The sequence below is a fragment of the Phasianus colchicus genome, chromosome 23, assembly GCF_987193195.1.
Source record: "Phasianus colchicus chromosome 23, bPhaCol1.hap1.1, whole genome shotgun sequence".
In the NCBI taxonomy this organism is placed as follows: Eukaryota; Metazoa; Chordata; class Aves; order Galliformes; family Phasianidae; genus Phasianus; species Phasianus colchicus.
In genome coordinates, this window is record NC_143458.1 from 606,820 (window position 1) to 620,282 (window position 13,463).

General features: G+C 53.9%; 1 protein-coding gene across 5 annotated transcripts; it reads left to right on the plus strand.

Moving 5' to 3' along the window:
• The first annotated feature begins 194 nt into the window (after nucleotides 1-194).
• Nucleotides 195-7,723, plus strand: LOC149915166 (zinc finger CCCH domain-containing protein 11A-like). Of its 5 annotated transcripts, none has more exons than XM_090123565.1 (9): nucleotides 195-1,899; nucleotides 3,168-3,939; nucleotides 4,281-4,488; nucleotides 5,130-5,253; nucleotides 5,731-5,793; nucleotides 6,045-6,131; nucleotides 6,421-6,759; nucleotides 7,066-7,142; nucleotides 7,264-7,723. In XM_090123565.1, the coding sequence occupies exons 3-9, from the start codon at nucleotides 4,435-4,437 to the stop codon at nucleotides 7,318-7,320; spliced, it is 801 nt and encodes a 266-aa protein (XP_089979691.1). In that variant the 5' UTR covers nucleotides 195-1,899; nucleotides 3,168-3,939; nucleotides 4,281-4,434; the 3' UTR covers nucleotides 7,321-7,723. The 5 variants fall into 5 exon arrangements, with proteins under 5 accessions (XP_089979691.1, XP_089979692.1, XP_089979689.1 ...); XM_090123566.1 differs by having other exon boundaries at nucleotides 196-1,677; XM_090123563.1 differs by lacking the exon at nucleotides 195-1,899 and having other exon boundaries at nucleotides 2,688-3,939.
• Nucleotides 7,724-13,463: the final 5,740 nt, after the last annotated feature.

The window sequence follows — 13,463 nt, forward strand, 5'->3', positions numbered from 1 at the left end:
CTCTCCGCCAATGGCGGCCGCGGGATTCCGTGCCGGGAAAGCGGCGCTCCGCCGCCCCGCGTCCCCGCCGCCGCCCGCCCCGCGCCTCGGGGCCCCGTCCGTCCCGCGTCAGAACGGAGCCGTCCTCCGGAGTCGGCGTCGCGGCGGGGCGCCGCCGGCTGAGAACCGGCGGCTGACTGCGAGCGGCGGGACGCCCGGTGTCCGGGAGCGGCTCCTGGCCGAGCCGGGCAGCCCCGAAAGAGAGGGACCGACCCCGCCGATCGAGACGCGTTCGAGCCCGGCAGAGTCGGGCGGCCGCCTTCGGTTCCGGCTCGGCTCGGCTCGGCTCGAACGGTCAGCAGCGCCGTGCTGAGCCGCTGCCCCGCGGGCGGAGGACTCGACTGCCGTTTTCTGTATTCACGTCTGTCCGAGAAGAAAGCTGGCGGTGCTGGCGCTGACCAGGGAGAGGGAGGCCGGGGGCCGGAAAGCTCTCGGGCTGCGGCTCCAGGGCAGGCAGAGGAAGTCACGGCGCCGGTGACATCAGCCGGGCTGCTGGGACCTGCGGTGCTGTCACGCTGCGTTTCCGTGACGACGGCGGGCTCTCCCCGAGGAGCCGAGGGCAGCTTTGCTGCTGAGTTCGTTACCCGACGAAGCCCGACGCGGGGGGGCTGGGCAGACAGTCTTGCCAAAGAGGCCCGTGCTACAGCAAGATTGACAGCACGACGCCTTTTGTTCCCCTTGAGCCCTGGCCAGGCTTCGGGGCGAAAACCAAGAGGAGAAAGAGGGCAGCGGCTGTTCCCCCGGACTGCTCCGTACATTGGTTTACTCTGTGCTAGAAAGGCTGGAGCTGCTTGCAGCGGCTCTGGATGCCTCACTCGTGGGATGGATGCATTGCTGTGCAACTTCCCCATGGCTGGGAGGGGTTCTTCAGATCCTCCCTGCAAACGGGGCTCCCCAGTGACTGCGGATCTGGCTGATGGTAAAGTGCTGGGGCTATTGGTCGTGGATCTTTCTTCACCACTGTGTTCACGTGGCAATGAGTAGGCCCACTGCCTTGCTTATTCCCTTTACTGCTAAGCTTCTCTTTTGGCTATAGACGCTGCCAATATTACTGTTGGTTTTATTTTGTCATAGGCAGTAAAATAAGCCTATCCCAAAGACGTTGGTGTCTTTGTTGCAGCTGTTGAGCCCACCGATTGGCACAACAGCATTAACACATGATGGGCACGTAACTTGGACATCAGGAACGTGACTTCAAAGGCTTCAAAGCATCGGGAATGTCTCCTTTGGAGAGAGACTGAGAGGTTTGGGCTTGTTGAGCCCGGAGAACAGAAGGCTCATGGGAGACCGTGTGGCTGCCTTTCAGTACACGGGGCCTCACAGATCACCCTTGCTGAGGGTGAGCACTATTCCCTCATCGAGGATATTGATGAAGATGTTGAACAAGACCGGACCCAGCACCAACCCCTGAGGAACACCGCTGGTTACAGGTCTCCAACCGGACTCTGCACCGCCAACGACGACCCTCTGCACTCTGCCAGTCAGCCAGTTCTCAACCCACCTCACTGTCCACTCATCTGTCCACACTTCCTCAGCTTTGTCATAAGGATGTTGTGGGAGACGGTATCAAATGCCTTGCTGAAAGGCTACATGCACTACATCCACCCAGCCAGTGACAACATCATAGAAGGCTACCAGGTTGGTCAAGCATGCCCTCCCCCTGGTGAACCCTTGCTGATTACTCCTGATAACCTCCTTTTCTTCCAGTTGTCTGGAGATGGCATCCAGCACAAGCTGTTCCATCACCTTTCCAGGGACAGAGGTGTGCCCAGGTGGCCAAGAGGGCCAACAGCATCTTGCATTAGAAATAGCGTGGCCAGCAGGAGCAGGGAGGGAATCATCCCCCTGTACTCAGCCCTGGTGAGGCCACGCATTGAGCACTGTGTTCAGTTTTGGGCCGCTCACTACAAAAAGACATTGAGGCCCTGGAACATGTCCAGAGAAGGGCAACAAAGCTGGTGTGGGGTCCGGAGCACAGGCCTTACGAGGAGCGGCTGAAGGAGTTGGGGTTGTTTAGTCTGGAAAAGAGGAGGCTCAGAGGAGACCTCATTGCAATCTACAACTTCCTGAATGGAGGCTGTGATGAAGAGGGGTTTGGCTTCTTCTCAGAGGCAACAAACAGGACCCGAGCAAATGGCCATAAGTTGTACCAGAGGAGGTTTAGGTTAGACATAAGGAAGAACTTGTTCTCTCAGAGAGCAGCCAGGCACTGGAATGGCTGCCCAGGGAGGTGGTGGAGTCGCCGTCCCTGGCAGTGTTCAAGAGGCATCTGGATTAGGAGTTACAGGATATGGTTTAGTGCTTGTGGTAGCAATGGTGATGGAAGGATGGTTTTTTCTCCTTTCCTTTTTCTTCTTTTCCTCCCTTCCTTTCCTTTTTTTCCTTTTTTCATTTTGTTTTCTGTTTTCCATCTTTTCTTTCCCTCTCCCCTTTTCTTTCCCTCTCCCCTTTTCTTTCCCTCTCCCCTTTTCTTTCCCTCTCCCCTTTTCTTTCCCTCTCCCCTTTTCTTTCCCTCTCCCCTTTTCTTTCCCTCTCCCCTTTTCTTTCCCTCTCCCCTTTTCTTTCCCTCTCCCCTTTTCTTTCCCTCTCCCCTTTTCTTTCCCTCTCCCCTTTTCTTTCCGTCTCTTTTCATCTCTTCCCCTTTCTTTCCTTTTTTCATTTCTTTTGATTCATTTTGTTTAGTACTTTCTTACTTTTCATCTTTTAGATTCCTTTCTAAAAGAAAAGATAGAATGGGAGACAATAATTAAAGAAACAAAACCTGCTTTGAAAGCCATGGGGCCGGATGGATTGAACCTTGGGGTGCTGAGGGGGTTGGCAGACGTGGCTGCCAAGCCGCTCTCCATCATCCTTCAGCAGTCCTGGCTAATTGGGTATGTGTCCTGGCTGTCCCTGAACGTGTTTAAAGAGCTCTGGATGTGGTGCTCAGGGACATGATTGAGTGGTGGGTTGTTAGAGTTAGGGAAGTATGGTCAGGTTGCGGTTGGACTCGATGATCTTTCAGGTCTTTTCCAACCTGATCCATTCTATGATTCTATGGATTTAACAGCAGCGTTCTTGTGGGAGCTGCATTGAAACTTGCAGTGTCTCTGGGTCCCCAGAATTACTTTCTCCAAGCTGATTCGTAGGTGCTGGCACTTCTTTAAAGCAAGAGCAGCTGCTGATGGGAGGAAGGTAGTTCCGGCTCATGAGCTCCGCAGCATCTCCCAGGATGGTACCAGAGGAGGCAGGAATGATGTTGCAGAAGATGAGAAGCTCCCCAGCAGGAAGCCAGAAACCCTGCGGGAGAGTCAGAGCACGTGTGGATGCCCAGGAGGTAATGCAGCCCCAGTATTTGAGAAGCGCGTGGCCATGGAGCTGCGGCCCAAGAACAGAGCTATTCCGCCTTTGCAGAATAGCTGGCATCCCAAGAAGGACTCGTCTATCCTTGTAAAAAGCAGGGGGAGGGCACGTCCAAATGCTTGCTGGTTGCTTGGGAGCTCAAATCCTCCAAGCTGGAGGCAGCCTGGGGGTAACATCTCCTTGGTCCGATCGTGCAGCACCTGAGCAAGAACTGGCTGCACGAGGGTCATCTTAATTTCTCTGTTCTTTTACTTAAATAAACCCGTTGGGAGACCGTGGTGTTGGTTTCCTAAAATTTGGATCTGGGAGGTGAGCACGCCCTTTGCTTATGATGGAAGCACAGAAGTGATGCGGGCACTCGCTGAGGTCACAGTCATCGCCGAGGTGGGAGCGTTTGTGGCACAGCTGGTGAGCAGAGCTGGTGCTCTGGTGAGCGTGCTGCACGCAGAGACTGAGCTGTGAGCTTTCCTTGAGAGATCACCCTGCGAGAGCCCGTCGGAAGCACCGCTGCGGCGTGTGCGTGAGCTGGGCACAGCTCAGGCTGAGCAGGCCGAGCAGGTGAGCTGGGTTTGGTGCTGGGTGGTTGCCGGGAGGTGTCTCAGCAGGAAAGCTGGGCTGGGGTGGGCACGCTGCATCAGCCCTCGTCCTGGCTGGCGGTGAGACAGAGGGAGTTTTCTTCAGGACAGCAACACCAGCCATGTGCTTCAAGGCGCGTAACTATTGAGGAGATGGAGAACGCTTGCTGTCAGAAATCATGGCAGCTGTACAGGAGCTGGGTGTATTTTGGGGACAGTCCTTGTAACCAGCTGGTTTCGAGACATTGCCCTGCCCGAGAGTCTAAACTGCACAGCAGAAGAATGCTGGGAAAATGCTTCTTCCTCACTGTTTTTCACTTGCAGGTTCTTTCCTTAGGGTTCCTTTTTCCTTTCCAAAAGGAGATTTTGGGGATCGAGGCACTTGAAGAGAGAGTGAAGCCAGCTCTTTCCAACAGTGCGGGCAGTCCCTGTGGAGAGGACCCCGGGAACTTGAGCTTCCCCTGAGACATTCCCCAGCATGTCTCAGCAGGGAGACGGACGCAGTTACCATCGCTGCTTTGCGCGTGGAAAGGTATGGCTGGGTTTCTTTCGCTTGGGTTTCTCCTTTCTCTGGTTTTGGAGGGGAAGGGGTGAAGCAGGGGGAGCCCTGCTGGTCCTTTGTTAGCTCAGTAAGCGGCTGGGTTGTGCACTTGCAGCAACAGGACAGCATTGCCAGGCTCCTTAACCTGCTGGGGCAGGGTGGGAGCAGAGAGCGGGCACTGCCCTCCTGCCAGCTGTGCCTGGTTATGGTTTGCCAGCTGCCCTGGGTTTCTGCTGAGAAGTTTGTTCTAGCTGCCTGCAGTAGTAAAGGGTGGGGAAGAAATAGTGGTGAAGAGCTAAGGCTGTGTACGGTAATTTTGCATGGGTTGAACTGTGGCACCTGAAGTCACTGTTTCCCTCGGAATAATGCTGGTGTTTGCAGGTGTGTTGGTTTAACCCCCCGAAGTGATGTCTGAGAGCGCCCGTCTTCTCCACCTGAACGATGAGAAAGCTGGATATGCCCAGAAATTGCAGCGCGTGCAGATGTTGTGAATGCGCTCCCAAATGTTTCCGTTAGTGATAACTAACGTCTCAGCACTCTGATACCCATCTCTGGCACCATCTGGAACACTGCATCTCTTTGCAAACGTTGGGTGCCCATTTCCATGGCCCTTCCTTTATTTCTCTCCTCAGAAGCAGCGCGGCACGGTTCCCTGTGCTAGGGAGCAGCACCCAGCAGGCTGCCAGAGATCCAACAGCGCCTTGCAGCGCACAGAGGGACGCGATGGGGACGGACCATCCTTAGCACCACGCAAAAGTGAGTCTCTGCAGTCCTCTGTCATGAAGTATGGAAGAATGCATTTTAAGTATTACTTCTGAGCGGTGCAGCACTGCAGGGATGTCCGGTAACCATGGTGGAAGCATTAGAGAGGCCAACAGCAACAGATGGCAGCAGTGAGACAGAAGTGTGTGTGTAAGTGGTGGTGCTCAGAGCTGAGTGCATTCCCTGTAGGGACAAAAAATCCGTGCCTCGACTTTTGCAGCTGATAGCGTTTTGTGTGCTGACGCAGCTTTGCTCTGCAGCATGCAGAGCTGTCAGGCAGACTGGGGTTCCTCTGCTGCCACCTGAGCGGGAATGAGAGCAGTAGTGCTTTGTGCAAGCGCACTGCAGTTTAAAGATCAGTTTCTGTTCTGGCTGTAGAAGAGTGTCTTTTGGTTTTTGTGGTGGACGTGGGCTAACAGGACAGTGCTGCTCCTGGTGTCTGTGAAATCAACACACAATCTGTTGTTGTAGGGACGGAGCCTGCGCGTCCATGGAATGGTGCTGGGCTTGGGGGGAAACGGAAAGCCTCCCCAGGTAAGAAGCTCTTGTGAGCTGTGGTGTGGGTACCTGCCTCTAAATAGGGCTGCATGAAGGGCTGTGTGGGATGGAGGAGAAAAGAAGGGGCACTGCAGATCTGTGCTGACTGCAGAAATGGCACAGCGTTGTAGCAGCAGAAAGGCCAATTGAAGAAACTACGCTTGAGGAGCAGAAGTTTGTGGTTGGCTGTGCTAAAATGCTCCTCCAAAGAGATGCTCTTCATGTCTTTCTTGTTTCCTTTCTGACAGAAGCTGATGCAAGCAGGCTTGCAGTGAAGCGCAGCCTTGCAGGAAGCCAGGGGAGGAGCATGGAGTGTGGCACAGCCCCCAAGAAAGGTACAGACACACAGCAGCATCTGGGTTTGGTGCACTGTCTTTCTAGTTAGGCTTTCTGTCTGTCCTTTCCTGGGACTGCTGTCGTTGCGTGTTGCTTGAGATCTTAATCCCTGGGGATTACAGTTGCCTTTCCTGTCCCAATTGGAAATGGCCCACAGTTCAGCCAAGATCCCAAGGTCCATTGCTGTGAACACTCGAGAGTTCCTAGCATTGTGGCCCATTTTGCAGACCGAAGGCAGTGTGTGACTCTCTTTTAATCTTGCTGCTTCCCCTTGCTTGATTTGAACAGGGAGAGGTGCTGAGCCAAACGGCAAGATGTATGCGAAAGCTCCTCTCCAGGCTCCAGGAGGGCTTCCTGGAACAGCAGGTCCCAGCAGAGGGGAAAGACCTTCCCCTGCAGTTGACAACCACTCCCTCTCCAAGACCATGGCTGCAAGAAAGCGCAAGGGAGTGGAGGAAGAGGAGCAAAAAGCAGAGCTGTGGCCTGCCAAGAAACAAGTGAAGGTGGAGCGCGATGGGGAGAAGGCTCAGAGCCCACATCAGAGCAGAGGCGGTGTGCCAGCTCCAGCAACACACCCTGGGCCTGCCCCAGCGCCGACTGAGCGGTTCCGGACCTCAAAGCGAAGAGGTAGGAAGGTGCTGCAGCTGCCCTGGTGAGGTGCTTCCCTTATCAGGTGCATGGAGTTTGCTTAGGATTTGCTTTGCTTTCTCCTTCTCTCTGCGGAGAGGGGAAAAGAGTAGAAGGCTGCCGAGTCCAATGGCAAGGAAGTGCCAGAAAGTGTAACCCTCTCTTTTCCCATGAAATCCATGACGGCCTTCTGCTTGTCCCACTGGAAATACCCTTCCTTGAGAGGCTTCCTAGCCTGTTTTCATGTACCCATGTTTCTGCGGTTTTGCTGTTGACAAACTGAATTTCTCTCCTCTTTCTCTATAGCAAGACGACAACGACAAAAAGAGAGGAGAGCAGAAATGAAGAAGGCTGCTCTGAGAGCTGCCGCTGCACGTGCAGAGGTGAGTCCTCGGTGAGCACAGACACGGCTCTTGTTGTTCTCTGTCTGTCAGACGTGAAGGGGATTGTAGAATGCTGGGGGAAGCGGTGTCCTACTTTGACGCTCGCTTTCTTTCTTTCCAGTCCTCCACAATGAACAGCCTTGTGGAGATGATGGAGAAGCTGCAGCTGAAGGACTGAGTGGAGGAGCATCAGAAGGCAGCGGCTTCGTGGCAGCAGCCCAACTTGGCACTCTGGTTGCAGTCCATCAATAAACAATTGGAGCTTTGTATTCACAAAGAGCGCACGGCCTGATTTGTCCAGTGGCACTCAGTGAGCTGCTGCACCACCTCCTCGTTATTCCACTCGCGGCGCTGGGTCAGAACTCCCACATCTCCATCAGGGGATGCTGCAGGTTATAGAAGCAATGGATGCACCAGTCCTTGGCCCTGCCCATAAACGCACTGCCTGCAAAGCACGTGCACAGAACTGCGAGTAGCACGGCCTGAGCACAGGCGCGCTGAGTTAGAGAACAGCTGTCTCGAGCTGTCTGAGTTTCTCGGGGCAGCACTGAGCAGAAGTGAGCGTGTGCCCCTCACCCTGCAGGCGTCCCTGTTGGGGGAAGAGAGGCTGATCCCAGAAGGCAGAGGTGTTCTCCTGACTTCTCTGCATTGCTACCTTGCCTCATTGTCCCCCCTCTCTTCAGCCGTTTTGATGCTACTTTTCATCCTTTGGGCAGAGCTTGAGTCACTCTCATCATCGCACAGCTTTGTACTGAGCGGTGTGGAATTTTCTGGCTTTGCTCTTAAAAGCCTAGGCTGAAAACTGCAGCGGTGCATGCTTAGTTTACATGGGGACATGGGGGGGGACATCCCCTAACCCCCATTATCGAAAAATAAACCTTAATTGCAAAAGTGAGGGGTGTCAACCCCCGACCCATGGGAACAAAGTGGTCCGTGGGGGTGACACTGTGGGGGTGACACTGTGGGGGTGTCCCCATCTCCAGTACGTGACACCACCAGGGTGCCATGAAGGTGTCCCCAACTTTGGTGGTGTGACAGCACGATGCTGTGTCCCCACTTCTCCAGGAAGTCCTCCAGCTGGTTACAGTGTCCCCAGCTTCGGCTCAACATCCCCTGGGGGTCCTTTTGTCCCCTCTGCATGACGGTGACACCCGATGCTGGCTGCCGAACGCGACACCCGATGATGACACCGCGTCACGGCTGTGCCACGCTGGTGTCACACAGTCCGCTCTGGTGGTGGCACAGAGTTCACCACCGTGCGTGTCCCCATCCTCATGTCAGACGATGGTGACAGTGCCAGAGGACTCCAGTGTCACCAGGTCCAGCTCTAGGCGGGCCTGGAGGGGTGACAAAGAACAGTGAGAGGCTCAGTGACAGCATGGTGACAATGCAGAGCTGCCTGTGCCTGGCCCCATGCGGTGGTCAGAGTACAGGGAATGGTGTCACCCGATAGATGGTGGCACACAAGTGATGGTGACACCAGATGACGGTAACAACAGTGACAGCCAGGGATGGGGACACTGCGTCACGGCTGTTCCACATCGAGGTCACCCTGTGTCACGGTGTCACCTGAAGACAGTGACACTCAACGACTCCCAGTGGCATCCAGTGAAGGGAAGCACCAACAATGGTGACACCACCGACCCCATGTCACACCCACAGCAGACCCCACGTGTCCCCCGACTGTCCCCAGCCCCCCTCCCTGTACCCCTCCTCGTCACCTCTTCAATGAGGATGGCACCGCTCTGCAGTTGTGCCAGTCCTCTTCTTGGTTGCAAGTGTCCCATTTGGTTTTGTCATCCAGTATTTTTGGGAGAAAACGTGTGGTAGTTCTAAGAGAAGGGGTATTTCTGGGAGAAAATATCCTCTTTTTGGAAGAGAAGGTGAAATTTACCACTGAAATGTGGTATTTCTGGGAGAAAATGACATACTTGAGGGAGAGAACTCGGAAATGGTGGGAGAGAATGTCTTCTGTTCGAGAGCAACTGTGGTATTTTTGGTGTGACGACTGGTCCTTTGGGGAGAAAATACGGTAAATATGGGAGAAAATGTCCTCTTGAGGAGTGTCAAGTAGTACTTTTGAGAGAAAATGTCAGGTATTTCTCAGAAAACTGCTGTTTCTGGGAGATAGTAGCATCCTTGGTTGGAAAATGACAGGTGTTTGTGAGAAAGCTGGTATTTTGGGAAAAAAGGCCGTATTTTTAAGACGAAGCTGGTATTTCTGGGGGAATATGTCCCATCTTTGGGAGAAAAGTGGTCTATCTTGGAGAAAATGTCGTGTATTTGGGAGAAAACTGGTCTATCTGGAAGAAACTGCCATTTTTCTGGGAGTAAGTGTGATCCTGAGGAGCGTCAAGTAGTATTCTTGGGATGAAACATGAGGTATTTCTAAGCGTAGTGGTATTTCTGGGAGAAAATGTCTTGTTTTGGGGGGAAAAGATCACATGTATGTGAGAAAGCTGGTATTTCTGGGAGTAAACGCCATATTTTTAGGAAAAAATGGGTATTTCCCGGATAATCGGTCACATAGTTAGGAGAAAAGTGGTCTATCTGGGACAAAAGGTGCTTGTTTTTTGGTGGAAGAGATCATGTGTAGGGGACTAAAATAGTGTTCCCGGATGAAAATGTCACGTATCTGTGAGAAAAGTGGTATCTGTGGGTCACAGTGCTGTTCCCCAGGGGTCGGTGCTGGGGCCTGTCCTCCTCAAGATCTTTCTTGATGAGCTGAGGGCACTGAGTGCACCCTCGGGAAGTTTGCGGATGACACCAGGCTGGCTGGAAGTGTGGATCTGCCTGGGGGTAGCGAGGCCCCACAGAGGGATCTGGACAGGCTGGAGAGCTGGGCTGAAGCCAATGGGATGAGTTCCAACAAGGCCAAAGGCCGGGTCCTGCGCTTTGGCTGCAACAACCCCAGGCGACGCTACAGGCTGGGGGCGGAGCGGCTGGAAGATGTGTAGAGGAAGTGGACCTGGGGGTGTTGATGGATGCTGGGCTGAAATGAGCCAGCAGTGTGCCCGGGTGGCCAAGAAGGCCAATGGCATCCTGGCCTGCATCGGGAACGGTGTGGCCAGCAGGAACAGGGCAGTGATTGTCCCCCTGTCCTCAGCTCTGGTGAGGCCGCACCTCGAGTGCTGTGTCCACTTTTGGGCCCCTCACTGCCAGAAAGACATCGAGGCCCTGGAGCGGGTTCAAAGAAGGGCGCCAAGGCTGGCGAGGGGTCTGGAGCACAGAGCTCACGAGGAGCGGCTGAAGGAGCTGGGGTTGTTCAGTTGGAGAAGAGGAGGCTCAGGAAGACCTTACTGCTCTCTAGAACTACCTGAAGGGAGCTTGTAGAGAGCTGGGCTTCAGCCTCTTCTCTCATGTCACTAGTGCCGAAAAACGACGTTATAACCCACAAATATCAGTGTTCTCCCAAATACACGATGTTTTCTTCCGGAAAGATCACTTTTCAATCCTAAATATGACAATTTGTTCCAAAAATGCGATATTTTCTCCCGGAAATACAAGCATTCTCCAAAATCCATGATATTTTCTCCCAAAATGCCAGCTTTATCAGAGATATATGAAATTTTCTTCCAAAATTATGATATTTCCTCCCAGAAATATCAGTTTCCTTAGAAATACTTCACGTTTCCTCCAAAAAATACAACATTACAATACCCCCCCTTCCCCATAATGTGATACTTTCTCCAGGGAGTCACAGTTTTCTTAGAAATACCTCATGTTTTCTCCAAACAATATGACATTACAATCCTGAGTATGACATTTTCTCCCAAAAATAGGACATTTCCTCCCAGAAATACCAGTTATCTTTACAAAAATAGGACTGCAGCCATTGGAGATCTGCTGGAAGGACAGACGGCCAGCTCCAGGAGCTCCAGGAGGCTCCTGGAATGCAGCCATGGTCACTTTGTGCTCCGGGCGTTGGGCAGACTGACCAGAGGTGAAGCGTGGCTGGATCTGCTGCTCAGCAGTGCGGAGGAGATGATGAGTGAAAGGCGTTCAGGTTGGGGCAGCCTGGCTGCAGTGAGCACAGCTTGTGGGGTTGGTGATCCGAGGGATGTGGGCATGGCAAGGAGTGGGGCAGGACCTGAGCTTTGGGACGGCGAGCTTTAAGCTTTCACGGGCTGATGGCCCAGATCTCTGGGGATCTGTCTGTAAAAACAAAGATGGTGAGCAAAGCTGGCTGCTCTTCAAGGCTGCCTTCCCTTCTGAGAGCACAAGAGCTCTCCGTCCCTCTGAATAGAAAGCAGAGGACGCAGGAAGCCCATCGGCTCGGCGCAGACCTGCTGGGCAGCTGGGGGCAAAGCAAGGAGCAACGAGTTCTGCTAACAGGCCGTGTCACCTGGAGCAATACAGGGCTAACAAACAGGCCGTGTCACCTGGAGCAATCAATACAGGGCTAACAGGCCGTGTCACCTGGGAAGAATACAGGGATGTCTGGACCTGCAGACGTGGGATCAGGAAACACAAGGCGCAGAACTGAACTTGGAGAGGGACGTGAAAAACAACAGGAAGACTTTCTACACGTGCATTGGCCAGAAGAGACAGGTCAAAGCAAGCGTGCCTCCTTTGTAAATGTAAAAGGAGAACTGCCTGCAACAGATGGAGAGAAGGCTGAGGTACAGAATGAGTTCTGTGCCTCGGTCTTCACTGGCAGCCAGGATTCCAGAGTTTGTCACGTCCCTGAGCCCTGCATCCATAAACCTCCAGGTGGGGACCGGGGTGGTAAATACCCCCTGCTGTGAGGGCAGAGCAGAGAGACTGCCTGATGAGATTGAACGTGTGCAAGTCTATGGAGCAGATAGATGGTGAGATGTGAGACTGAACGTGTACAAGTCTATGGGCAGGATGGCGTGCATCTCAGGGCTCTGAAGAAGCTGGCTGCCGAGCCGCTCTCCATCATATTTGAGAAGTCGTGGCTGTCAGGTGAGGTCCCGGATGCCTGGAGGAAGGGTCATGTCACTGCCGTTGGCAAGAAAGGGAGCAAGGAGGACACGGGAACTACAGGCCGGTGAGTCTCACCTCTGTGCCTGGGAAGATGATGGGACAGATCCTCCTGGATGACATGCTTGATCACATGAGGAGTGAGCGTGTGATCCGAGACAGCCAGCACGGCTTCAGCAGGGGAAGTCATGCTTAACCAATCTGGTGGCCTTCTGTGATGGAGTGACGGCATCGGTGGACAAGGGGAGGGTGACCGATGTCATTTCCCCGGACTTGAGCACGGCCTTTGACACGGTCCCCCACCACATCCTTATCTCCAAACCGGAGGGATGTGGATTTGATGGGTGGACCACTCGATGGATAAGGAATTGGTTGTAAGGCCGCAGACAAAGAGTGGTTATTAATGGCTCTATGTCCAGGTGAGGCCAGTAACGAGCGGCGTCCCCCAGGGGTCTGTCTTGGGACCGGTGCTCTTTAGCGTCTTTATCAATGACATGGATGGTGGAATCGGGTGCACCCTCAGCAAGTTTGCTGACGACACCAAGCTGAGCGGTGCGGTTGACACGGCTGAAGGAAGGGATGCCATTCGGAGGGACCTCGACAGGTTGGAAAGGCGGACCGGGGTGAACCTGATCAGGTCCTACACAGCACAGTGCAAGGTTTTGCACTTGGGCCGGAGGAATCCCAGGCATCCATACAGACTGGAAGGAGCGGTCCTTGAGAGCAGCCCCGTGGAGAAGGACCTGGGGATCCTGATAGATGAAAAGCTTAGCATGAGCCAGCAGCGTGCCCTTGCAGGTGGGAAAGCAAATGGGATCCTGGGCTCCATCAGAAGAGGGGTGGCCAGCAGGGACAGGGAGGTGATTGTCCCCCTCTACTCCGCTCTTGTGAGGCCCCATCTGCAGTACTGTGTCCAGATCTGGAGCCCCCAGTACAAGAAAGACAGGGAGCTGTTGGAGAGGGTCCAGAGGAGGGCCACAAAGATGATCAGGGGACTGGAGCACCTCCCTTATGAGGACAGGCTGAGGGAGCTGGGCTTGTTCAGCCTGGAGAAAAGAAGGCTGCGGGGTGACCTCATTGCAGCATTTCAGTACCTAAAGGGAGCCTACAAGCAGGAGGGAAGTCAACTCTTGGAAAGGGTAGAAAACTGCAGGACGAGGGGAAATGGTTTGAAGTTGAGGGAGGGAAGATTTAGGGTGGATGTCAGGGGGAAGTTCTTTACAGAGAGAGTGGTCAGGTGCTGGAACAGCTGCCCAGAGAGACTGTGGATGCCCCATCCATCCCTGGAGGTGTTCAAGGCCAGATTGGATGGGAACCTGGGCAGCCTGGTCTAGTGTGAAATGTGGAGGTTGGTGGCCCTGCATGTAGCAGGGG

Coding starts and splice junctions, on each gene's coding strand:
- LOC149915166 (XM_090123565.1), top strand. CDS start 4,435: ATGTCTCAGCAGGGAGACGGACGCAGTTACCATCGCTGCTTTGCGCGT. Junction 4,489..5,129: donor GCTGCTTTGCGCGTGGAAAG/GTATGGCTGGGT, acceptor TTCTCTCCTCAG/AAGCAGCGCGGCACGGTTCC. Junction 7,143..7,263: donor CTGCCGCTGCACGTGCAGAG/GTGAGTCCTCGG, acceptor CTTTCTTTCCAG/TCCTCCACAATGAACAGCCT.